Source organism: Cavenderia fasciculata, assembly GCF_000203815.1.
Source record: "Cavenderia fasciculata unplaced genomic scaffold Scf_EU5ZYIE01DZOHE-5, whole genome shotgun sequence".
NCBI classification, from domain to species: domain Eukaryota; phylum Evosea; class Eumycetozoa; order Acytosteliales; family Cavenderiaceae; genus Cavenderia; species Cavenderia fasciculata.
Window position 1 is genome coordinate 466,952 of NW_004457644.1, and position 26,604 is coordinate 493,555.

Consider the following 26,604-nt stretch of genomic DNA (forward strand, 5'->3'; position numbering starts at 1 on the left):
AAAAGAAATCGATCTTTTCAATCGGAGGTGTGATTGATCAATGAATAAAAGCGAATTTTTATAACTAAAATGGGATATCATCGCCTTGACAGTCCGATCTAGTATAGCCACATACACCCAACTAACCAACCAACCACACAATCTATGAATCGAGATAATATAATTGTATATGTTGTTTATACCTTTGAGTTTCTTTGGTTTCCTTCCTTCCCTTTTTTTGTGCGTACAATATATATTTTAAAAGATAGATATCTAGTGTTGTTGAACAAATATGATAATAAAATCTATGATATCGAGAAGAGGAGGAAGAGGATGAAGAGGATGAAGATATAATAATAATAATAATAATAAAATATTGAAAAACAACAACAAATAATACAATTTAAATTAATTACAACCACCAATCAAGAAAGGATACCATCGTGATTATATTATATATCCCCCACAAGTGGGAGGTGATGGTGGTGGGTAAAGGTGGTGATGGTGATGGTGAGACAGTGTTAAAAAGGGGGAGGTTAAACACGTGAGGTTAAAGTATCAGTCAGGCATCATCATATCATGTCTAATGCTGCTTGACTTTTTTTAGTTTTAAATCTCATCATCAAACGAGTGTCTTGTAGTCGATCATAATACTATTGTTTGTTGTTGTTGTTGTTGTGAAGAGGAAGATGAAGACGGAGATGAGGAAGAGGGAATATGAAAAATGATAATGATACAAAAAAAAGAGAGGGAGATACTATCTAGATCAATCAATTATAATTGTTATTATTCTTACCTTTGAAAAAAAAAAAAGAGAGAGAAATGATTTATTGTTTTGTTGTTTGCTGGTAAAGATTGATTGATTGATTTATCTTGTTGTTGTTGTCTTAAATAATAACCACCCTTATTTTATTATTATTTAGCAGCAAAACTTCAAGTAAGTAAGTAAGTAATCTCTAATCTTAAGTTATCTCTTTACTTTTGTAAATCTAATTATATATAAATAAATATAAATATAAACAACAAGATGAGGATGGGTTGTTTTGTTGTTAAGCATGCTATGTGGTACAGTATCCCAATGGTCATGAAAAAAAATCCAATTTTAAAAGAATGTCACCCAATGATCTCTTTCTTTTCAAGTAAAAAAAAAATCCAATTTTTTGCCGGGGTGCACCCCTTTGATAGAGAGTCGGGTGGCCACACTTGAAGAGCCTTTTTTCAACATAAGGATGGTTGATCTGTTAGGTACTAAATTTCCCGATCATCTTGTTGACTCCCCTTTACATCCCCACAAACATAATGTACATTCTTTGTGTTCATTGAACATTGATACCTTTTTCTCTTCTCTTTATGAACCGCCAGCCGAACCCATTTAAATTTCCCGCCTCTCCACAACCAAATCAGCCGATACCCTTACTTTGACTGTGGTTAGTCCTGGTATTGATATTATTTTAAGGATTTTTAAATTAATTTTATAGTATCCTTTTTTTTTTTGGAAAAAAAAGAAAATGGATCGAAATATATTTATAAATAGATTTCTTTCTCATCAAAACAATATAAATACTTAATTTTTGTTTTTGAATCCTTTTTAATTTATTTTATGAATTTTCATTTTAAGAGGGGTGTGATTTTGGTGTGATGCCTATTGTTGTTGTTATATTATGTTGTTGTTATTATTATTATTATTGTTGTTTGATGTTGTTGCTGATGTATATATATTCTCTACTCACCTCCAATGATTTGGGAATGAGTTTGTGGCGGTGGTGATGGGATGAGTTGTTGTGGTTGAAAGTTACTCCAATATGGGTAATTGATTGGTGGGGAGGTTGGCGTAATGTTGGAGCCCGTCGAAGAGGAAGAGATGATGGTTTGGGTTATTGCTACAGGATTGGTAATACTATTTGGCAGATGTTGTTCTGACTTTACCGGAGAAATGTGGTGATGTTGTTGTTGTTGTTGCTGTTGCTGTTGCTGTTGTTGGTATTGGTGATCCGATGACGAGTTTGGTGAATGAGGTGAAGTTGGCTCTTTTTTAATAGTGAGTTGATTCATTTGGTTGATTTGTTGAACATGTACATGGTGTGGTTGTTGTTGTTGGTGTTGTTGATGATCATACCCATTATGTTGTGGTTGTTGTTGATAGTGATGATGCTGTTGTTGATGTTGATTGACTACAGTCATTTGTTGTTGTAATTTAAGAGCATCCAATTCCTTTTTAAGCATTTGATTCTCGTTGGTCAGACATGAAATGTTGTAGATTGCGTCTTGCAACTGCAACGCTATGTATTGGTAGCCATTTTGGAGTGAGTGATTTTCGGTTTTCAACTTGTTATTAATGCACAACAGGTTTTGGTTCTCTGATTTGAGCTCGTTGGCCGATGACAGCAACTGCTTTTGCTTGAGTCGTCTTTGACGCTCATGCTCTCGATGTTGTTCACGACGGCGTGCCAAAGAGGTGGGCGAACGGTTTGGCTTGGCCTTGGTGGTGCCGACCGACGATGTAGAAGAAGTGGACGTGGTCGAGGTGGTTGGCGTGGTCACAACAATGGCACCCCCAGTGGTGGATTTAGTGGGTGAAACCGAGGCAGAGGCGGGGATGGCATCCGACGATCCCGGTGAATGCATAAAAGCGGTCGAGTGGTCAGCTGCTGGTGGTGAATTCACTATATTATTGTTGTTGTTGACGGAAATGACCAAGCTTGATGATTGTTGTGGGGGAGGTGGTGGTGAACCGCCACTACTTGAAAGTTGGAAATCTGGCGGTGACGACATATTTGTAGGTGACCCTGGAGACGACATGTTGTGGTATGGGTGATGGTGGTGATGGAAAAAGATCGTCGATTGTTGTTGTTGTTGTTGTTGAGATGGTTGGGGAGGTGAAAGAGACCCACTATTAATTAAACCAGTGGTAGAACTATTATTATTGTATAAATTATTATTATTATTATTATTATTATTATTATTGTTAGTATTATTATTATTAGGGTTATTATTATTAATTACAGAAGATGAAGAAGAGGAAGGAGTGATAGAGGATGAGTTTGTCGAAGAAGGCTGAGGGGAAAAATATGTTTCAGCTGCGACGACCGATGGTGTAGAGTTGTTTGAAGCATTGCCTATTATTGATTTTCTATGTTGTTGTTGTTGCTGTTGCTGTTGTTGGTAGATAGACGAGGACGAGGAGGTGAGGCCAGGGGGTTGGAATTGTTGTTGGTTAAAGACAAACATATGCTGTGGCTGTTCAAAGATCCCGTTGTTGTTGCTGCTGTTACCGCCTCCACCACCACTGCTACTACTATTACTATTACTGTTATTGTTGTTTGTGCCGCCATTGTACATATAGGAGCCTGTCGAGGACGAGGGCTGTATTTGGAATTGGCTCAAGTAGGATGAGGGTATTTGAGTACCATTGTTGCTTGTGCTACTGCTGGACGTATTCGAAGCAGCTTGGTGATGATGATGGTTGTGGTGATGATTGTTGTGGTGGTGCTGTGGGTTGTGATGGTGTTGTGTCACAATGATATTAGGGCCACCACTAATTTCATCGACACTATTTTGTGATGAAAAAATTTCATTTTTGAGGATCATGATTGGTTGTTGATATTGGAGAATAATTTTCGACTTTTTTTTTTTTTTTTTGAAATAGAAGTTGCTGATGGGTTTTCCTACAGTATCTTCCTCTCAATAATAAACACAGAGTGTGTGGTTGGTTGTATGGTTTGTTGGAATTTGATAAAGGTTGGATGTTGAGATGGAAAGTCTTTAAAGATCTAATTTAAATGAATAAATAAATCAAGAGAGTATTCCAGTGGGAGAGGGAGAGGGAGAGGGTTATGTGGATGTGGTGTGCCGAAGAAGTCTGAGTTATGACTAGTTTGTAAAATCTACATCATAAAAGTATTGAATAAAGATAAGATATGATATAGTTAGTATATATTGAATGTATTTGATTTTGTGGAAGGTGTGGAGATTTAGATCTTTATAAACGACAAATATATGTACCTCAACTTCACATAAAGAATAAATAATGATGATTTAATAGTAGGTGGTTGGTGGTTGGTTGATATGTCGACTAATTATATTATATATAAATATAAAAAGTATTTATGTTATGTGTGTATGTATGTATCTGTGTGTATAATAAATAAGATAATATTTTAAATGAACATGTTGACTATGAATGATTTAAGAGAGTGACGCTCTGGGTAGAGGAAGATGATCAATCAACCAACAACCTCTCATGGTAAAGCTCAGCGGTCTATCACATGATATTAGAATTAGTTTTACCTAGGTTGGAAGGTGGTCAAACACAGAGAGCACGCTGATTGAACAACAGAGAACGGAATGGATGAAAAACACAATACAAGATATAGGGGTGTCTTGGCAGCGTCTCACCTTTTAAGGCAAAACGGATGAAAATAGACTTTTTTGGTTTTCGCCATTTTTGTACATCACCGCTTTGGGAAAAATCTTGGGCGATTTTTTGATCGATAAAAACAAAAAAAACAAAACAATGACGAGCCCATCACAGAAACGCCTAACAGAATTTGTCTGCTTTGGGCAAGACCCTCATCTGAAACATCAGATTAGGCAAAGCGACAGATGGTTGGCGGCATCCTTTAAAGAAAGAAAACCAATAATCGGTATAGTGTAAGCACCATCAGCTGATAGCTATGAACACTATTCGAGAATGATGATTTATCTTTTTTTTTGCCTCTTGGCCGTAAAATAGGTGGAGGGTAAGTGTGTCAATCAATCACAATGGATGGACAATAAGACACACACAAAGTCAACAAAATCTTAAGAGATTTTGTAAAACCACAATCACATATATGTGTGATGGATGGATGGATGATTGATGCGATATTTAAAAAATTAACATCATGGTGGTATTAAGATGATGATGAATTGTTGGTGGGGCTGTTCTCCTCTTGTCTCTCTCTCTATTTTTTATCCGTCTGTCGTTGCCGCGGGAGTATCAAAATGACGGGAATAAAAAAAAAAAAAAAAAAAAAAAGAAGAAATCGAAAGAGATAGACGACAATCGTCACTTTAGAGTGATAACGACGATGATGATGACGATTCATACACCAATAGAATGAATGAATGTTAACTTACTTTGTTTGGATATAGATACAAATGCGGTTCCTCTGTTTACAGAATGGAGACGCTCAGTGATGGTAAATCTTGAATAAAGGTGGTGGGTTGTAGGAAGTTTTGATATTTTATGGATGGATGTCTGATGAACAGTTTGCAGACTCTAGCTAGCTTACTAACTACTAAGTGACCTCCTAATATTATAAGAATTTTAAAATGATGCAAAGGTATGATCTTTCAAAAATAGAAAAGAAAAACATAATGTTAATATTATTTTATGCAATGTAGAGAGAGAGAGTTATTGTTATGTTTCACATTTAAAAATACAGGTACAGTTGTGAAGGGAGGGAGGGAGGGAAGAATGTGCACTATGAGAAAGATTAGGTGGTTGTTGGGAATGTGAATGAATACATGTATGTATTTATATAATGCAAGAGAAAGAATCGGCAGTAACGACTTGGCTGTTGGGGCGTTGACAAACTATTGAGCAATCAACAAACAAACAAAGAATAATGAATTCAATCATTATGTCCAATCACCCACCCATCCACCACCCACGCACCACAAGTAGCAGATTCTGTGCATCATATCATCCATTCATCTACCATGTGGATTAATCTGTCTGCTGCAAAATATCTAGTATTTCGAGTGTTGTATTGACAATGTTACAACATTGATGTGTTAACAGTCGTTTGGGGGAGAGGTTGGTTGGTCAACCACACACAGAAATACCCACACAAAAATTGGTGTTGTTGATCGTGATGATTTTTCTCCTTTCATGTCAATGTTGAGTTTTGCTGTGTCCGGTTTTGATGAATTTGATGATGATGATGACGATGAAGATTAATGATGACGGATCAATTAGATCGTTTTTTCATCATTGTGTAAATTTTCTGATTGATTGAAAATTAAAACAAACACATCAAAAAAGGGTAGGGTGTCTATGGATCCTTTTTTTGTTTATAATCATCTGTGTGTTGTTGTTGTTCCCTTTGTCCTGCTAAAACAAGTGAATCAATTATAATAAGACTAAATATATATTTAGAATAAATAATCTCTATTACAATAATTTTAATTATTATTATTATTATTACTATTTTTAAAATCTTGATTGTGATTTGATTTGATTTGATTTGATTTCTTTGATAATAAAAAATAATTAATGGAAAAAAATAAATAAAAATAATAATAATAATAATAATAATAATAATAATTATAATTATTATAAATACGATAAACGACAATCGATATTTCAAAGGATCGAGTAAAGGAAAGAAATTTCACAAAAGGTGAGTTGGAAAAAAAAATGTGTAGCTTGGAAAAATAATTGAATTTGGAAAAATAGAGAGGAAAAGAGAGGTGATAAAATTAAAGATAAATTGAAATATAATCCAAAAATAAAACATGAGTTGTCTCTTCTCTCTCTTGTCTTTTTGCCATTGTTGATTGATTACAAGATGGAAACTGACAACATCTCTTCCAAAATTAAAATATTTTAAAAAATAATTATAATCTGACAAAAATATGATGCCTTTTGAAAAAAAAAGAATGGAATAAACAATTAAAAAGATATTTACATAAAAGGAAGGATAAGAGACCAATTTTGATGATTGGCAAGTGAAACTATTTTTTTGATTTTTTTTTTACTTTTTAGTATGGTACAATATGGAAAGTGTTGGGTTGATTGGAAAGGAGGGTTGGATGGAGAAAATTAAAATTGATAGAGTTGAGAAAGGAGTTGATTCTTCTTCTTTAAGTTAAATCTTTGATCTTGTTTTTTTTCTTTCATTCATTCAATTGTAACTAAAGAAAAATGAATCCTCCTTTTTCGATATGTTTTAAATAGTAGAGGATTTGCAGTGATATAGCTGTTTGGAGGTGGTGGTGGTGGTGGACCATAGTTGGTTGGACGATGGACAATGTGAACCATTTCACTTAAAGGGCTCGTAAGATTGCTGTTAACTCAACAACAACAACACATTAATATTAATTTATTCTATTGTTCCCGAAGTGTTGTACAACGGTAGAGATGAGCACGATTCAATAGGAATCGAATGCCACTCTATTGAATTAGTATCTACACTACAGTACCGTTGTTGTTGTTGTTGTTGTTGTTGTTGTCGGTGGTGGTAAATGGAATTTGGGTGGGTAAATTCTCAGTGAAACTGTAAGATTTTGAGAACAGGTATTCAATGTCACCCCCACCCACACCATGGAACAACACACTCTTTCAGGTTATTGTTTTGTTTTTTTTGAATGAACTGGGTTTTTCCCAAATTTTGAACACTAGTGTTGTTAAAACCAAACACTCAAACACTCACTTCAATCATAAACTGTGTGTGTGTTTGGTTTGTGAGTGAGCGTGTGTGCGCAAATGGATTGGAAAAAAATTAAAACAAATTGGAACTGGACAAAGCAACAAAACAACATACGCCATACATTACTAATTCATCTTTTAATTCGTTCTTGTGTTCTCTCCCCTCTCCCTCTCCCTCCTCTCTCTTTGATGTATTACCAGAGGGAGAGGGGGATGTTGCAACATTGACACAATTATTAATTGTGTGTTTTTTTTGTTGGAATATTATTATGATTTTTTGTAACAGAGTATTCATAATCAAAAAAAAACAAAACAAATAATAATAATTTTTTTGTGTGAGTGATGAGTGTACTACACGGGGTGATGATGAAAAAGATGATCGGTTGGGAGATTAAGGTGAGAGAGGTAAGATGAACACAACCGAAACTAAAGATGTTTGCTACAAGACAGACAGATACTTTTAAAAAAAACTGCGTGCTGTTGACTGTTTCCAATTCCAATTGATTGCGACTCGGTTTCTATTGGTTAATAATGATGTGTGTGTATGGTGTATGCGTGTGCATTTAGTATAGTATTGTATATAAGTATAGTAGTAAGGACTTTAAGTTAATATTGGGTTCCATACAACAACAATGTATATTCTCTAAAGATTTAAATTCTTTGTCTTTTTTTGTTTGGATACTGTCTCTGTCTGTCTGTATGTCTTTCTGTCTATTTGTTTCGAATGGATATGATGGAAAAATATAGTTTTTATTTTGGAAAACAAAAAAAAGTGAAAGGACAAAACCAATCTATATAATTTTTAAAAAACATGGAAAACAAGATGTGAATCCAATGGACTGTCCACAATGATTATTTGATTGATTATTTGATTGATTGATTGATTGATTGATGGGATGATTTTTACTTGTGATATATTGTGTAGCTATCGTTATACCAACAACAACAACAACAATTAAAATATGAAAATATCTTAATGCTAATTCTTCAGTTTTATGATTTGTTGGTATTTCCCATTTTGTTTTTTTTTCCTTACCCTGTTTTTGCTGTTACAGCAGATGTCAATGTCGTCCGTCAGTCTGTCAGTCTGTCAGTCTTGTTTCTTGCGGTGTCGATGAATGCATAGATGTGCTGATGAATGAATAAATAGTTGTTGCTGCTCTCATATATGTGTGGGTGTGTCTGTGTGGGTGTCGTGGTAGCGCTGCTGGAGAGCGGGTAGGGAGTCAGGTCATCACCTACCTGGCTAGCTACACCAACTACAATTTCATCCAGTCTCACTGGCAAAAAGATTAAAAAAAAAAAACATTCTTCTGAAGGATGAGATAAATGGGGTGGGTGGTGGAGGTGTGGGGTCAGTCAGTCAGTCAGTCAGATTAGTTGTTTTGTAACGAACTGGATAGTTGTATAAATATTACAAGAGAGAGTCAGGACGATTCATCGTCTTCTACTTTTGTTCTTTAAAGATGGTCAATTGAACCAATAGACCTGGTTATTATTATTCTCTTGTTTATCCTTCCCCATAATGATTATTATACTAGTAACAATATATTCTCTCTTACCTATGGGGAATTTGGGTTCTAATCCAATCAAATCCTGAATAATCTTTCTTTCTTTCTTTCCTTCTTTCCTTCTTTCTATTGTATTCTATTCTTTGTTTCTTTCTGGGTTTTTTTTGGAACAATAATATGATCAATAATTATAATCATAATGCGAATCTTGTGATCTATAGCACGGCACAGCATACATACATAACCATCATTACCATGAAGACATGGCCGATGTTAGGATGCATGCTGTGTGTCTTTATTTCGCAAAATATTGATAATATAATTACATTGTTGTTGTTGTTGTTGTTGTTGCTGTTGTTGTGTTGTGTTGTGTCAGTATTATTATTATTATTATTATTATTATAAAACAACTATAGTTTAGTTGGTTCGTTAGTTCGTTGGGTAGTTGACTGTGGCTGTGACTGAGTAGTTAGATATATATATATATTATATGCAAGTTAAAGGTTATAGGAAATAGAGATGGAAAAGGAATAAAAATACAGTTGTGACGGCAGCGGCGGCGGCGGAGGTGGTGATGAGCGTTGTTGTGAAGAGTATACTGCTGGCACTGGATATCACTGTTGTCGTTGTTGTTGATGACGATATACTAGTGGTTGCGCTAGCGCTATTTGTTGTAGTAGTACTAGAGATTGAAGAAGTTACCGATGTTGTCGAGCTACTTGAATCAGTAGTAGTGGTAGGGGTAGTTGTAGTGGTTGCAGTTGTAGTGGTGGTAGTGGTGGTAGTTGGAAAATTGATAATATGAATAGAGATGGAATTGGATACCATCGTCGTATTGACTATCACTCTAAACCAAATAATATCAGAATTTAAAGATGGGAGTGATATTATCAAAGACGACGAGTTTGTCGACATCGACATCGGCGACAACAACACAAACGAATTGTTTGTTAATGTGGTGGTAGTGGTAGTAGATTGATTCATCTCTACTCTAATATTTTCAGGAATATTTCCAAATTTGTAACCTGTTAGTGTTATGTTGTTAGAGTTGGGAACTCCAAAGTTTTGATAGTTGCTTGCAAAGTTGGTGTCGATTGTCGAGATGATCGGACCGGTTGAAAAGGTGGTGGATATGGTCGATTGGAATTGGAGTGATGCCAAGTCGTTGCTAGAGTATCCACGCATATTATTCTTGTAGTCGGATATACCGTAGAGTGACAGGTAGATGTTTCCAGGGTACCCAAACCCATAGGGTACTTTGATTTGAGCAGTGTATTGTGCATTCGTCTTGTTCATGGCGATTGCAGTGGCATAAACACCAAGAGATGTAAATGACGACAATCCCTTTCCTCCAATAACTTGATCAAATACAATTGATCCAGGTTGTTGATCATTATGATAATAATAATAATTACTAGTTGAAATATAAACTAATGGGATGTTTCTTGGAGAAAGGTATCTATTGTCACTGGTTGAGAATTGGATGTAAATGGTTTGGGTTGGGTCTGGATTACCAGTATCGAGTGATTGACGCGACACGTTGAACGAGTCGAGTTGGGGGAGCACAGTGTCGGATGCAGCGGATGAGCAATTAGAGTAAAAGCTGATTGCTCCTCCGAGATAGTTGAGGAGTGGGGATATACCATTTGGGTCGCTGCTGTTGCCGACGAAACCGGCATTATCAACCGTCCACATATAGGTGATGTTATAGTATTGACTCGTGCATTCATTCTTGTCAATGGCGAATTGCACGCGATATGCACCGTTCCATTGGTCGCCTTTGACTCGGTCACTGTCATTGAGTAAAAAGACTAGCGGCACTCGATCATACGTCCCTTGGACATGTACAATTGCTTGTTTGAACCCGTTGAGTCTTTCGGTAATATTAAACTCGAATCCATAAAGATTGGAACTGGCACCGGCCGAATAAGGTATGTAGCCAGTAACAATGGGTGGCATCTCATCACCATTATTCGAGGTGACAGGGATGATCTCGGAAAAGTCGAGCCATGAGTGCAGGTCAATCGACGTGTAGGTGACGGGTGGAATACGCAGTGTGTAGTCGGGTGTGCCCGTAAAGAGGTTCTGGGGCAACGTAAAGTTGATTTGGAATCCAATCTGTGAATTGACATAGGCACCGTAAAATGTCTCGTTTCTGTCGCCATACACCATTGTCAAACTGACCGGCAGATTAATATCGACTGCTGGTGGTCTGAACGTGACTGTCATTTGCTGAATGTTGTTGGTGAGCGAGATGCTGCCGCTGGGACTAAAAAGTGTTGTGCTAAACTCTTGTTTGCTCGTTGGCAGCGACCACAACCCTATGATCAAGTCATTGTACAATGGGAAGGGTTGGAGACGCACAAGGTTAAAGTTGAGCAGTGTGTCGGACCCTCCAAATTGGCGTTGGTTGCCGGCGCGGTCACATACGACCAATGATGGTTGCGCGGGATACTCGAAATAGTCAATGACACGTTGATACGTTCCATTGTAGATGGTTCCCGAAACGAGGTGCAGTGGCGTGACAGCCTGTCCGTCATCCGCGTGGAATACAAGGTGACTAAACCCAGATGTCGAGTCGGTTATGACTATTGTCACGAGTGCGGTTGTTCCCTTGAGCCGGAGGTACTGGATTGATTGGATGGTCGGTGCCTGGGAGTCGGTCAAACTCGCAGTATAAGTGACTGTATTTGAGGGAATAGTCGCGTATGGCAAGACGGGTAGTGTCACGGTTGTTTGGAGTGAGGTAGAGTACATTGACACTGGTATATCAATAGACGTATTATACAATAGTTTAGAGGTGCTACTTGTAGCAGCTACACCAAATGGATAGGGGAGGTTGATATCAAATGTTGGACGTGAACTGACAGCGATGGTCATATACGACCCTGGTACCGCTGGAGCTTGGTATGCTAGCTTTACAGTCCCCACTGCCACAGCCGACACAGCCGCATCAATCGCTGTGGATGCTTGGTGTTGGGGTCCCCCAGGATTAGTAATCGACACGACCGGTGTAATAGACTTGAGTGCAGTCGCATTAAACAACATCCAACTATACGAAAGTGACGGACTCGTCGTCGACCCCGAGAGTGGTAGCTTGGCCAAAAACACAGGGTTGGTCTGTGTGCCGTACACGGGATACGAGAGCACACGGAAATTGGATGGAACACCCGCACCGTAAGCATATAGGAAAGGTGTAGCACCTGACGATGCCGTAAAGCTGACCAACGAGTATGCGGTGGTCTGAGTGGGCACTGTGATGACGCCTGACGCCGGGTAGACGCTTGTCAGGAGCGATGTGATCGTGTTGGTCACTTGCGACGGGCCGATAAAACTGCCTATTGAAAAGGCGGCGAGTATACGTCCTCCACCACCCAGTATCTGCATATTCAACGGTTGTTGGACATTGGTCAGCATAGTTTGGAATAATGGGTCAATCACAACCCTGTAGATATTGGTATAGAGATGTGTGACGGTACCTGCCAATATACCAGTTGTATCAGCCAATGTATAAGAGGTTGGTAGGACACCAGTGCTCGTTGCATTATTCAACCTTACCAAAAACGATGATTCACCTAAACGACCATTCGTGCCAAACAACGAATCGGGACGACTCACATTCCAGAAAGGTGCAACGGCACACGAACAACTAGGTGTGTATGTAAACTGTGTACCCACCGAATTGGTGACTATTAGACGCACTTGTGTACTCGTCGTAGTGTCCACATACATCACTTTGTGCACAGACTTGGTGTCTTGGCGGCCAAAATAGACCGTCGAATTGATCGAGTTGGTTGGCACGGTATCTTGACGTGCAATCGACACGATATCAAAATTATCAGATATCAATAAATAAAAGGTGTACACACATTTACTATCCTTATTTAAATAGATATTATTACTTGATGCAACTGATAAATCACTCACTGTTATTGAATTAACAAAGTTATCTATTTTTTTCAAAAACAATATAATATATTAGTTAACTTCATTTTTTAAATCTTTGTTTGTATGTTTAACATGTTTAAGACATACGTTGAAATAATATTATTACAAGGAAGGTGAAGATGAAAGTGGTCGACACCACCAATGCACTTTGTCTCATTGTTTGAAATGAAAACAATGGGTGATTTGAAGATATCTAGTTATAATAATAACCAAACCAAAAGGTCGATGAGATAGATAGATAGTATGTGTATTATATGAAGATAAAGTTCCGAATGATGATTGCCTTGATCATCAATCAAATCCAACCAACCCCACCCATCAAATTAAATATCTGATATTTAATTTAGGGGGGGCTCTCAAAGTATTTTTAAGGCATCTGTTTTGATCCTACCCATTTTGAGACATTGTGGGTAGGATGAGACCTTGTTGAAGAGAGTAATTGCCGAAACAGGTGACATTCATAAAACGAAGGTGTTGTATTGTCAAGATTGATAGATTAATTTGAATGATGATGATTATTATTATTATTAATTAGTTGTTGTATATATATAATACAGATAAATCTAACAAAATATTTAAAAGTAAGAAGTAGGGTTGGGGGTTTGGGTGTTGCAATATGAAGAGAAGAGGATGGAGTGTTATAGGGTAGTAGGGTAGTAGTTGGAGGGCTGGTGCCTTGTTGATGACCCGTCTATCGATCAATTATTAAATATATTGAACCATTCACACACAACTGTGCGCGCTTACAGAGATCAACACAATGTCTGATTTTCAAAGTAAAAATTAGAATTATAATAACAACGTACAATAATATCGTTAAATTCAAATATTATTATTATGGTTGGATGAAACATTGATTGAGAAGATCAAACCAAACCAAGAATGTAGAGAATATAGGCAATCAATCAACAAACAAACAAACAAACACTACTAAATTAATTTACAAACAATACACTATTTTCTATTTAAACAACCACTGTTTGCATGTGATCAACACCCTCTTCCTTCCTCCTACCACCATCCTCTTCTATTGTCAACAAACAAAAGTATTTCATCAGTAGAGTATTGTGGAGCTGAGTAGACTCAATGCAAGTCATTTGTTAAAAGTCATTTAATTTGAATCAGACCCAACATTATTTATTCACAGAACAGAAAGATAAAGATAGATAGATAGAAAAGACAATAGATAAATAGAAAAGAAACATAATTAGTTTAGAAATGTAGGTGTCAATAATAATAATAATAATAATAATAATAATAATGAATTAATTAATTGTCACGTGATAATACAATACGATGGATATGATGTTCACTTGCAACAATGAAAAAAACAAAGATTGGGGAACGAGTAATTGATTGATCATCATCATCATCATCATCATCATGGGGAAAGAAAGATTTATTGATTACTGGAAGGATTCATAGTATTTTCGATAACTTTGAAAGCCATCCATCTATCCATCCAAGTATACAGATAAAATCATTTATTTATAAAACATGTGTAGTATATTTATTTATATATTTATATATACACACACATATGATCTATATCTGTTGTATCAAACCCCTACCCCCACCCCTACCCCCACCTACCACCCAATCATGATGAACGACGTAAATCAAAATAGAAAGAGTCATGGGGTGGAAAGGAGTGTTTGGATAATAATTTTTGGAAATATGTTTAATGTCAATCAAAGTGACAGAATATAGCAGCATATACACAACATACACACAGCACATAGTAAAAAAAAGAAAAAAAGAAAGTAGTGTGTAGAACAGCAGCAGTAGCAGCTGTGGCGGTATCATGGATGGGTTTGGTTATTTACCAACAACAACAACAACTCTCTATAGTAGTAAACAAGCAAAAATCAAAACTTAAGAGTAGGTGGTGGTGGTGAAGGTGACAAACAAAGTATCATTGAAAATGAATTCCCACCTACCTCCAAAGTATAATACTACTCTCTCTCAATCCAACAAAAATTCATCAATTACTATTATTACGATTTATTATTATTATTATTATCATCAATATTCAAGCGATATATAATAACAATCCAACAACAAGTTGGGTATATAGATAGATAGATAGATAGTTTTCAATAATCCATCAATATATATTTATATCTAGAGTTGGTTGGATAATCTTATAAAGTAAAGTTCATGACACTCATCATCATGTAATCCATCGTCATCCATCCAAATCAAATCAAATCAAATCAATCAATTACTATCAGATAGTTTGTAAAAATAGATGGATGGAGAGAGAGAGAGAGGGAGAAAGATAAAACTATAGTTACAACAACAACAACAACAATACATTTATTATTGGAGCTAGTGGATTACCATTTTAAAATGAATTAATGGATTGGATACTTTTGTTTGTAATCGCGTGTGGTTGTGGGAAGGAAGGGGTGGGGAGGGTGGACAAGTGTTATATCAATCAGTCACTCAACCCAACCCAACCCAATCCTGCCTGTATAATATTATATTTGTTTTTGGTGACTAATTTTGGATAAATCCAGTCAGTCACTTATCATCGTTTAATGTGTATTGTTAGCAATAGCAAAAACAGACAGACAGACAGACAAACATCAACGATAGCCAATCAACCAATCAGATGGATGACTGACCATTTTATTGTTAGAAGGTGTATGGTTGAATTTGGACCTTACCTTATTGTTGTTGTTGTATGAATACATAAAGGTAGTTTTCTATTTACGGTCTGATTTTGGATTGGTGGATACATGGTATACACACTCACTCACTCACTCACCGACACCCTAACCCTACCCACTTTATATAATTATAAATCTCTTCTTCTCTTTGTTTGTCTGTATTCCGTTTTCACTAACTCACTCATCGATCGATTGATTATTAATATTAATATTATTAATATATTGACCGTATTTATTTATTTATTGATTGATTGATTGTATGTCATACTGCATATACATACATACATACATAGTACTGTACTCTCAATCCTCTTTTCTTATCTATCCATCCATTCATTCATCCGTCCGTCCGTCCATCCATTCCATTATTTCACAGTCTGGTTTAATTAAATAAATATTAATATTTATTAATTAATTATTATTATTAGGACTATAATAGTATTAGAAGAAGAAGCTGTTAATACTTCCAAAGAAGAAGAAGAAGAAGAAGGAGATATAGAGGACAACGACGATCAGACAGCTACAAAATCATCACAACAACAACTAACAGCAGCAGTTGATCCAGAAAAAGATCGACCAACGACATCAAAAATGGAAGGATTGATACAATGTAAAATGTGTATGAAAGACACACCAAAGAGTTTAAAGAACTGTCAGCAATGTTCAAACGAGTTGGGTGAGAGATGTTGGCGATGCAACTATTTGTGCAAACCAAATTACAAGTATTGTTTCAAGTGTAATGTCAAACTCAACGATATCACTATCCCACCCTACGAATCCATTGCCCAAATACCTCCATTCAAAGGTGAGAAACGGGCTGTGTCTTCATCGTCATCATTCAAGACATCGTCGTCACAACCAACCTATGTGAGTGCCGTGACACCTAGCCGTTCGTTTGAAAATTCACCGGTAGCGTCGAGTGCGTCGTCTGGCGTTAGCATGACATCTATCCCTCCGATACGATCGATTATTGAGAGTATAAATACACGTAATCAAGGTAGCTCAGTTACAACTATTATAAAGATTAGAAGAGAACGTGATGGTGCATCCAATGCAGCACTTGGAAAAGGGAAACCATATGCAACACTCAAACGTGAAAAGTCTACCCCTACCTCTACAACAACATTAATGTCACCTTCCAAAGAGACATCAACATCAACACCAACACCAACAACCACAAGTGAATCACTCAATACTACACCAAATAACAAAGACCGATCATTTGAGCTTGCATCACCTCCATCCTCATCCATTTCATCATCTCCATCATCTTCATCAGAATCCATTATTATATCAATCTCTCCACCTCCCAATCATCCCATTGCAATTGTTTCTCCCAACAACAATAACAACAACAATAATAATAATAATATAGCTAAACCAACAACTCCATCACAGTCACAGTCAATATTGACCAATATAGATAATAGTCGTACGACAGGTTCTTCTGTGGTTTGTTCACCAGTCCTTTCATTTGGGGAGCAGGAATCAACGTCATTGCAATCGACACCGAGGGGAGAACTAGTCGCCGACTGCTTGGAGGATGAACAACAACGAGATGGCGCGACACCGTTATTGATGCCAAGTGACAGTCTCGAGACAATATCAACACCCAAACGCAAATCATATGGCGGAGAGGTATCAATAGAGTCATCAACATCTCTTTCCAGCTCGCATTTAATGTTTGATGAGATTATCGATGCTTTCCCAACCCCTCCAACTGCATGTTCACCGCCATCTACCACTTCTACCTCCAACAAACATAATTCTAGTGGTACTAATGCACACCATCATCATCACGGTCATCACCACCATAATAATAATCATCATCATCATCACAACCATCACCATCACAGTGGTGGTGGTAAAGGTGTACCAGCTGCCACATCTACGACAACCTCTACTACGACTACAACTACTACTACAAATACCACTACTTTAACTACACCCAACACTGCAGCAGCTCAACAACAATCATCATCATCATCTGTTTCATCGTCACCATTGTCACAATCTAATGGACATTTACCAGTTTTGCTAACAGTCAATACTGCACAACAACAAGCGGCCAGTCACCACCACCGACGTGGAAGTAGTACGACCAGCGGCGAGATTATACTATCACCCAAGTCAAGTGGCAAGACAGACCATCGCACCAATCTAATCAAAGAGATTGTATCGACCGAGTATGACTATATCAACGATCTAGATACCATCTTACAAGTGTTTTATAAACCTCTTCGTGACGAACTCAAACTTATCTCCAACGAAGAGTGTGCAAGTGTTTTCTCAAACATTGAGCAAATCCATCAAATCAACAAAGAATTGTATGAAAAGTTAACTCACAACAATCAATCTTCATCAATTGGTGAGGTTTTTTCTTTAATGGTAAATTACAAAAAAAGAAAAAGAATAATTAAAATGTTACAACTAAATTAATATAATTATTTCTATTCTATATTTATAGTCAAATTCTTTAGATGTATATTCTGTATATTGTAACTACCATCAAAAATCATTAGAAAGTTTAAATAGTCTATTAAAATTACCACAAGTTGAAAGCTTTTTTAACGTATGTAAATTAGAGATGTACATATGTTGTTGATTGACAATATGTATTTATTAATATTATTTTGTTTTGTTTTGTTTTGATTTTAGGATATATATTCAAAACCAGAATTAAGAGGAATGAATTTACATTCATTTTTAATTAAACCAGTGCAAAGAATTTGTAAATATCCATTATTATTAAGAGAACTATTAAAAGCAACGCCAAGTGATCATTGTGATCATTCACATTTATTGTCGGCGGTTTCACAAATCGAACAAATTGTTAATACCATCAACAAGGAAAAAATGGAAATGGAAACTTGGCAACGAACAATGCAAATTATACAATCTTTAAAAGGTTCAGAGGTATGAAAGAATATAATATCAATATAATATAATATTATATAAATATGTATGTATTAATATTTATTTTTATTATTTAGAATTTACAATTATCAAAAAGACAATTAATATCAGAAGGAAATATACAATTGATTGAAGGATATAATGAAAATATATCATTGTTTGATACCAAGAAATCGACGATCAAATATAAAAAAGGATTCTACTTTTTATTTGATGATCTATTTCTTTTCACCAAACAAAAGAATAGTACTAATTTCAAGTTGGTCATGGGAATACCACTCGATACTATTCTAGTACATAGTGTGGCTGCTACGGCCGACAAACATCTGATCAGTTTGGTAGAGATTGGTATCGGAGGTAAACGATGGACTTTTCTACCACCGTCCAAGGCCATCTGCCAAACACTACTCATCACCGTTCAGAAACTAATCGAAAAGAGTTGGGAATGCAGAGTATCCAATCCAATCGACAGCAGCGATCGTGCTGCCAGAGACTTGTTGTCTCCCACTTCTTCACCGGCCAACAATAGTACTCATTCTCCAAATATTCAAAAGAAAAAATTAACCCACAGGCTTGTTAAAAGTTTAGTTAATATTAAAAGTATGTAAAAAAAAAAAGAATATAAAAAGAATCAAACTTTATATCATTTCTAGAGATATTAATCAAAGATCTTTTTTATTATTTATAGTTTAAAAATATATACACTCTACTCACTTTTCAAGGTTAAGAAATTTATTATTTATATTATTTATTAAGTTATTTAATTACAGGTTTTTTTTTCCCCATCCATCCATCCATCCATCCATACCTAATAAACACAAACATTAATTCCATGAAGTGTAGGTTTAATTCCTTACTTCTTTTATTCAAATGTAAAACTATTTACAAGTCTGACAGACATCTTCAATGAACACTAATGGTACAACCATTTTATTATTCATTGATTTATAATTATTATTATTTATAAATAATATTTATTCAAAATTAAAAATCATTTGATAAGAAATTTAGTATTGCAGTTAGAAAATGATCACAGTTCAAAGATAAAGATTACTCAACATGTTTATGATAAAAATCTGTTGGAATAATAGACCTAGCTAGCAAAATGTCTATATTGTTGTTGGTGGTTACAAATGCTAATATAGATTGCAATCTTAAGAGAAAACAAGATAGCGTCATTGGATCAACTACCTACTCACCTCAAGATCACAGTCTATAGGGGGGAGAGAGTCAAATTTATCCTAAAATGGTTAAAATCAGTTAAACACAATGCACACACACACACAGACACACTGTTTTCACCACCAAAAGTGGTGATCATCTATCGATCATCTAAAATCACTACCATGTTAATAACACCAAGTAAGAAAAAGAAGATGGTACCATGCATGCAATCGTGTACTAATGTTTAATTTGTTTTGTTTTTTTTAGTAAAGGAACAAGAGAGGAGGAGTAGAGTATGTATGTATATATGGATGGATGACCAGGTAGCTAGCTAGCAAGCTAGTTGGTAGAGTAACAATTAATTAATTATGGAGGATTACTTTCTAGTAGATGGAATGTTAAATGATGTTGATGATGATGATGGTGGTAAATATTACAGTACTCGTGCTACTACTTACTTGTTACTAGGGAAACAAACATATAGCTTGTGATAACCCACCCAACAACAAAATCAACCCGCAGTAGCAGAAAGCAATTATGTATCTTTTGGTACCAGTAAGCCAGCCATCCAAAGTCAGACCACCAGTCGACATATTACATATCCGTCATGATGCTGTGATTGTCGCAAAATGGTTTGGTTGAGTGACTGATATCAATTAATAGACTTGCTGCACAAATCTGGTAAATATCAATTCAATATATATGCCCATCATTCACTTTTGTCACACACAAAAATACTAATAACAATAACATCAAAAAAATAATAATATTATTAAAATTGTACGAATAATATTTAAAATATTAGAATATCATTATTATTATTATTATCACAAGGATGATGATGATGAGAGGATGAGGAGAAGTGGAACCACATCAGTATCATCATCATCATATAAAAGATAGCTAGATGGGATGGGTGATAATCCATACATATAATTACTTTTCTATACTCCTACCTACTCACTCTACTCTACTCTCTGTGTATGACCTGAAAATTGATTGTTGTTTGTTTGATCAAATACATGGAAAAAACAGGAAAAAAATTATTAAAATAATATTATCCTTATCCTCTTCATACTTTACACTTTTGTTGTTGTTCTTGTCTTGTCTCTCTCTCTTTTGTCGTCCACCTTTTTTTTTAATTGGATCCAATAAAAGGATTATTAATATTACTAATAATTTTAATCTTTAAACAACAACAACAACAAATAATATGAATGTCAATTGGATGTTGCTCATCTTGGACTAGCTGCTATCCATCCGGATTGATTTTAATAATCCCAATCAATCAATCAAATATTCAGACATCCATACATCCATACATCAATATCCATCAATCAATATTTTCAGCCAGTCAGACAATCAATCAAACATTTTCAGTCAATCAACAAATCCAATCAATTTTTTTTGTTGTTGTTGTTTTTGGATTGGCGCCGACCATATTTAATTAATTTATTTGCTTTTGTTGCCACCTCACCTGGACTACTACTCTCTAGAGTATTAATCACACCCCACCATCACCCACCACCACCACAGCATCATCCTCAATCCCTGGTAGCATAGTAGACAACAACTACAATCAATCTTTTAAATAGTTTTTGATTTTAATAACAATAATAATATAACAAGAATAATAATAATAATAATAATAATTTTAAATTGCTGGATTATTCCAGCAGTAGCAATAACAACTCAAATAGATAGATAGATAGCCTGTCCTCACCTACTACTACTCCTCCTCCTCTTCATCACATCAATCAGTTAACTGCCATCCAAAGATATACTGGCATCACCATCTTTACCAAATTTAATTTTGGACAGTGTACCAGCAAACAATAACAGTATAAGCAGTAGCAGGAACATATATACCAAGTCAACAAAAACAAGGTTATCGAACCTGACTGATATTTTTAAACTGGAACAAAAAAAAAGGTGCAGAACTGAAGGATTAATAGAATAACTGCACAGTATACTCCTCCTACTCTTAATCCTATCAAAATTATTATTATTCTATCTATCTCTTTATATTACTTTGAAACCAATAACAACAACAACAATCAAACAAACAATAATATAATAACAACAATATTTTTTATTGTTTCATTTTCCAAAACAATATATCTTTTTTTAGATTTAATATTTTTGTCCTCTCCCGTTCTAAACCATCATCACTATTATCACCCTACCCACAAACACACACCGCTCCAGTCCAAACATTTTTGGTGGTGACTGAATTGACTGCCCGATTGTGTTGATTGATTGATTGATTGATTGATCACACTACCTCCCCAATCAACACAAAATTATATTTATATTTATATTTATCGTGCCGTTCCGTTTTACAACTGTAGAGTAATATTGACAACAATAATAATAATAATAGTAGTAATAATAATAATTGGTTAACAATACACTATTTATATTTTTGTCTCTTCTTTTTCAATAGAATAATAATTATTGGAGCTGCATACAACACCTGCAACCCTTCACTTTTAAACTAATATTACTTTTTATTCTATAAATATTATTTGTCCCTCCCATTTCCATCTGATTAATATTTCTATTTTGTCTGTCCCCCTTCCTTCCAACAAACAAAATAACCAACGAACCAATATATTAAATAATATATAAACACAATAGCCATACCAAAATTATCAAATAATAATAACAATATGAAGATTGTGTTCTATGCCATAGGATCCCGTGGAGATGTACAACCATCTTGTGTTCTTGGTAAATATGCAGCCACCATCACCATCACCACATCTTACCTCTCTCACTCTTTATTTCACTGTTGACATTTATAGAGTGAGTGAGGAATCGGATCAAATGCGTATAGTCAGTCCCTAACTGCTGCAAGTACTGTTTTTTGGGTATGTGGGTAGAGTCTGGATGAAATCAAAAGGACACCCCCTTTCCAACTACCACTACCACTACCACAACCAAAAACAGTGTCCACTGCGCAGAACCCGACCGATCTTTCGATCAGATGATAGATTGATAAATATAATTCCTCCATTTCCAAAATATAGACTAAAATTATTAACTTATTTTACTTTTCCTTTTCTTCTTCTATCTCTCTTTCTCTTCCTCCCCGCTGTATATCTGATCTATATTTTTGGTGTCTATTCCTTTTTATTGGAACATTCCTTTCAACTGCAAATGCTAATTTTTTGTGAACAATCAATGACTACCACCAACTAGCATCCGAATTAAAACAAAGAGGGCATAGTGTGAGAATAGTGACCGAGGAAAGATTGAAATATTTGGTAGACCAATTTGAAGGATTGGAATTTTGGCCGGTTCAAGGTGATGGCTGCAAACCACTATTTGATTGTCAAATGCAGTCGATGCTCAACGATGATGTGAACCGTAACCTGGAATATGTATATAACGAACGCAAGATACTGGATCTATGCACACCGGGAAGACTACAAACATTCTACGATGCATCGACCGATGTCGATATGATCGTTCCATCGGCACTCACAATTACCGAAGCTGTATGCGTGCATGACAAGCTTGGCATCCCCTATGTCCCCCTCCTCCTCCTTCCCACCCTTCCAACCGGATCATTTCCCCATATACTATTCTCTCATCATAGCTATTACTTTAAATTCCTAAACAAATTAACTTACAAATTAACTCATAATTATTTAATTAAAAAGTATGTCTTTTACTAAATATAATGTAATGTAAAAATAAGTATATTAATATAATATAATGAATAATGAATAATGAATATTTCAATCAACTTTATATTAATTACAATTATTTGTATTTTTCTTTCTTTTCTTTCTTTTCTTTTTAGTGAAGTTGAAAGAGTTGAAAAATGGAGAGCAAATGAATTAAAACTTGGCACTTTGAAAGATCCATTTAGGTTCATGTCTGAACAAAATCAAAATGTGATACTTGCCTTTTCAGAGAGACTGTTGCCCGGTGACAAGGTGCCAAGTGACTACTTTAGCAAATGGCATCTGACAGGCTTTTTGTTCCCCAAGCCCAACGTGTTCAAGGTGCCCGACAAGATCCTGAGGTTCCTAGACAATGGCAAGAAGCAGCCGATTGTGTTTAGTCTGGGGAGCATGCCCACGCCAAACCCACTCAACATCTACACGACACTCAGATCGGTGGTGCGCAAGTTGTCGACGCAAGTCATCATCATCAAGGGCTGGACAGTGTTTGACGACATGCAAGACGACGAATCATGTATATTTGTAGATGCCATCGACCACAATTGGCTATTCAAGCAATGTAGTTGCATCATCCACCACGGAGGTGTAGGAACGACTGCTGCCGCCTGGAAATCGGGTACACCAAGTCTGGTGACATGGATGTACTTTGACCAACCATTCTGGGGCAAACGAACCACTGAAATCGGGTGTGGCAAGTCTCTTCGTCTCCAATCAATCAACGAAACCAACCTTTACAACTCTTTGAAGGAGATCCTTCAGAATCCATCCTACAAGGCTAGAGCTATGGAGGTGGCTCATGAAACCAACAAAACCGATGGTGCTGCTCAAGCTGCAAACATTATCGAACAATCTTTTCAACAATATCAACAACATCAACATTTACAATCTGATTGTTCAACTACCTCTAAAATGAATGATGATAATAATATTAATAATAATAATATGCATCTACTTGTTGGTGATAGTAATATAAATAATAATACACTTCAATTGAGTAAATCTGTAACAACTTTAATATCATCATCTCCGGTTGATTCTCCAACCTAACAAACATATATATACATACATACATACATATAGAATACCTTTTACCTTTAAATAAATTAACTTTAAAGAATGACCTTGCAATCATGTTTTTTCAAAGATTAGTTGCAGTGAACTCTCAGCCGTTATTTTTTATAAGTATTAAACACGTATACTAAGAATCAAATCAGATGATTAAAAGTATACTAAATCAAAGATTATACCAATCTTCAATTAGATTAAATCATCATTCATCGTTGTTGAACAATGTAAACAACATTAATCAATCATTATTTAATCATAAAGAATGTTATAATTATCATTCAACAACAAGTACGAGTAAATCAAATGTATCATCATCATTATTTAAATCTTCATCTTCTTCACCTTTATCTTTATTATCTTCATTAAGATTAAACAATAACTTTGGTGGTTTATCTTCTAAAAGATGTTATTCAACTCAACCTTCATCTACAACTGCAACTACAACAACAACATCTCAACAACCAGAAGTTACAACTATTACAATGGAACAATTGATGAGTATATTACCAAAAGATGACCCATCATTGATAGAGATTACTGGACTGCCATCATTGATAGAGGTGTGTTTGAATGCACTTCATACATCGACAGGATTATCTTGGTTGGTGATTGTACCCGTATACACTCTATTGCTACGTAGTGCGTTGTTTCCATTTGCAATCAAACAACGTGTCAATGTAGCAAGAATCATGGAGATTAGACCACAACTAGATGAATTCAAAAGAATATCAAAAGAGAATCGAGCCAAAGGAATATCAAACTATGAAAACTCAAACAAGATTACAGCGCTACTCAAAGAAAAGAAGTGTCATCCAGCACTTTCATACATATTTCCATTGGCCAACTTACCATTCTTTATATCTACCATTTTGGCTATTCGTGGTATGGCAGAGACATTCCCATCACTAAAGGATGCTGGTATGTTGTGGTTTACCGATCTCTCTATACCAGACTCTACCTATATCCTTCCAGTCACTTGTAGTGTCCTCTACCTCGCAATCAATGAATTATCGCTTGCCAAATCAGATTCTCTCATTCTTAAAACTTTATCATGGTTTGCACGTGCTCTATCAATTGCAATCATTCCATTTAGTTATACTATTCCAAATGTATGTAGACCAAAAATACAAATATTCTAGAGTCTATTATTCATTCATTCTAATAATTATTATTATTATTACTTTCTAGTTGGTATATTTCTATTGGATTCCATCAAGTCTCTTTACACTTGGACAATTATTTGTATTCAAGTCAGAGAGAATGTGTAAATTATTAAATGCTCCATACTTTGCAAGCATGGCTCCACCCATTCAACAAATTATTTATACTCCTCAAAGCCCTCCACCAAAGGCTTCTAGTATTACCATTGAATCAGATGTAAATAATATTCAACCAGGTCGAAATAGTCATATAGTCAAAGAGAAATTTGAGAGAAAGAAAAAGAAATAGAAGATTACACTTTAATAAATCATTATTTGTTATTTTACAAGCCATTTTCCCATTGTTTACTTTGGGCCAATTTTCAATATTACTAATGTTTAAAGGGTGATTGATTCAATCAATAGATCATATTCATCATAAATTCGATGATGGACGGTAGGTATGCCATAATAATAATAATAAATACAATGGCGATAAAGATAAAGTATACTAGTTAGGATAGAATGAAAAAAAAAAAAAAAAAAGAATGTTAATTTGTTTTGTTTTATTTATTTAATGAAACTCCTCTTCACTATTTAATAATCATTCATGATTACGATTGGTTCATATTCTTTATTTACATATTTAAATATAATTATAATTATGTCACATCAACCATTTGTCCTCACCAACCAACAACCCCTCAACAAATCAGCCAACACTTGGAATTTGATGAGGACACTCAAAGAATGATTACCATGAAGGTTAATGGAAATGAGTTGTTTTCATGTACATCATTTGGAGACTTCGGATTTTTAGCTGGTCCTACTTCCCTATTGAAAAGTCTTGTTTATGACAACCAACAAGATAGTAAGTAATAATGGATTTAAATCATTTTTCATTAATATTTACTTCTTCTCCCTTTTAGAGATGAACTTGATAATTTTTTACAAATGATATCTGATAGATATGAAGATCAATCAATTGAAAATAAATTAAAAAAGGATATTGATTTATTATTCATCAAAGATTAATAATTCATTCATTTCCAATCGAATTTAAGAACTGGAAAGCAAGTATGAATTGATACAAAC

The 26,604-nt window shown here is 35.3% G+C and overlaps 7 protein-coding genes across 7 annotated transcripts; 5 read left to right on the plus strand and 2 right to left on the minus strand.

The window, feature by feature from the left end:
• Window positions 1–749: 749 nt before the first annotated feature.
• DFA_09333 (uncharacterized protein) lies at window positions 750–3,567 on the minus strand (the record flags this gene model as incomplete). The annotated part of the gene is made up of 2 exons (XM_004354635.1): window positions 750–775; window positions 1,710–3,567. The coding sequence occupies 2 exons, from the start codon at window positions 3,565–3,567 to the stop codon at window positions 750–752; spliced, it is 1,884 nt and encodes a 627-aa protein (XP_004354687.1).
• A 2,450-nt stretch (window positions 3,568–6,017) lies between these two features.
• Window positions 6,018–13,009, minus strand: gerD (germination protein; the record flags this gene model as incomplete). Its single annotated transcript, XM_004354636.1, has 10 exons — window positions 6,018–6,105; window positions 6,654–6,699; window positions 7,746–7,850; window positions 8,019–8,184; window positions 9,231–9,314; window positions 9,445–11,136; window positions 11,335–11,807; window positions 12,396–12,553; window positions 12,635–12,854; window positions 12,940–13,009. The coding sequence occupies 10 exons, from the start codon at window positions 13,007–13,009 to the stop codon at window positions 6,018–6,020; spliced, it is 3,102 nt and encodes a 1,033-aa protein (XP_004354688.1).
• A 1,340-nt stretch (window positions 13,010–14,349) lies between these two features.
• Window positions 14,350–19,136, plus strand: gxcJ (RhoGEF domain-containing protein; the record flags this gene model as incomplete). Its single annotated transcript, XM_004354637.1, has 8 exons — window positions 14,350–14,356; window positions 14,738–14,799; window positions 14,981–15,003; window positions 15,956–17,915; window positions 17,995–18,099; window positions 18,186–18,443; window positions 18,521–19,043; window positions 19,132–19,136. 8 exons carry the CDS (start codon window positions 14,350–14,352, stop codon window positions 19,134–19,136), a joined length of 2,943 nt encoding a protein of 980 aa, XP_004354689.1.
• Window positions 19,137–19,789: 653 nt separating this feature from the next.
• DFA_09336 (uncharacterized protein) lies at window positions 19,790–20,249 on the plus strand (the record flags this gene model as incomplete). Its single annotated transcript, XM_004354638.1, has 4 exons — window positions 19,790–19,805; window positions 19,875–19,904; window positions 19,998–20,033; window positions 20,164–20,249. 4 exons carry the CDS (start codon window positions 19,790–19,792, stop codon window positions 20,247–20,249), a joined length of 168 nt encoding a protein of 55 aa, XP_004354690.1.
• Window positions 20,250–22,279: 2,030 nt separating this feature from the next.
• Window positions 22,280–24,349, plus strand: ugt2 (putative glycosyltransferase; the record flags this gene model as incomplete). Its single annotated transcript, XM_004354639.1, has 4 exons — window positions 22,280–22,340; window positions 22,851–23,118; window positions 23,276–23,302; window positions 23,419–24,349. The coding sequence occupies 4 exons, from the start codon at window positions 22,280–22,282 to the stop codon at window positions 24,347–24,349; spliced, it is 1,287 nt and encodes a 428-aa protein (XP_004354691.1).
• Window positions 24,350–24,516: 167 nt separating this feature from the next.
• On the plus strand, window positions 24,517–25,819 carry oxaA (putative oxidase assembly protein; the record flags this gene model as incomplete). Its single annotated transcript, XM_004354640.1, has 2 exons — window positions 24,517–25,479; window positions 25,559–25,819. The coding sequence occupies 2 exons, from the start codon at window positions 24,517–24,519 to the stop codon at window positions 25,817–25,819; spliced, it is 1,224 nt and encodes a 407-aa protein (XP_004354692.1).
• Window positions 25,820–26,259: 440 nt separating this feature from the next.
• On the plus strand, window positions 26,260–26,544 carry DFA_09339 (uncharacterized protein; the record flags this gene model as incomplete). The annotated part of the gene is made up of 2 exons (XM_004354641.1): window positions 26,260–26,384; window positions 26,439–26,544. 2 exons carry the CDS (start codon window positions 26,260–26,262, stop codon window positions 26,542–26,544), a joined length of 231 nt encoding a protein of 76 aa, XP_004354693.1.
• Window positions 26,545–26,604: the final 60 nt, after the last annotated feature.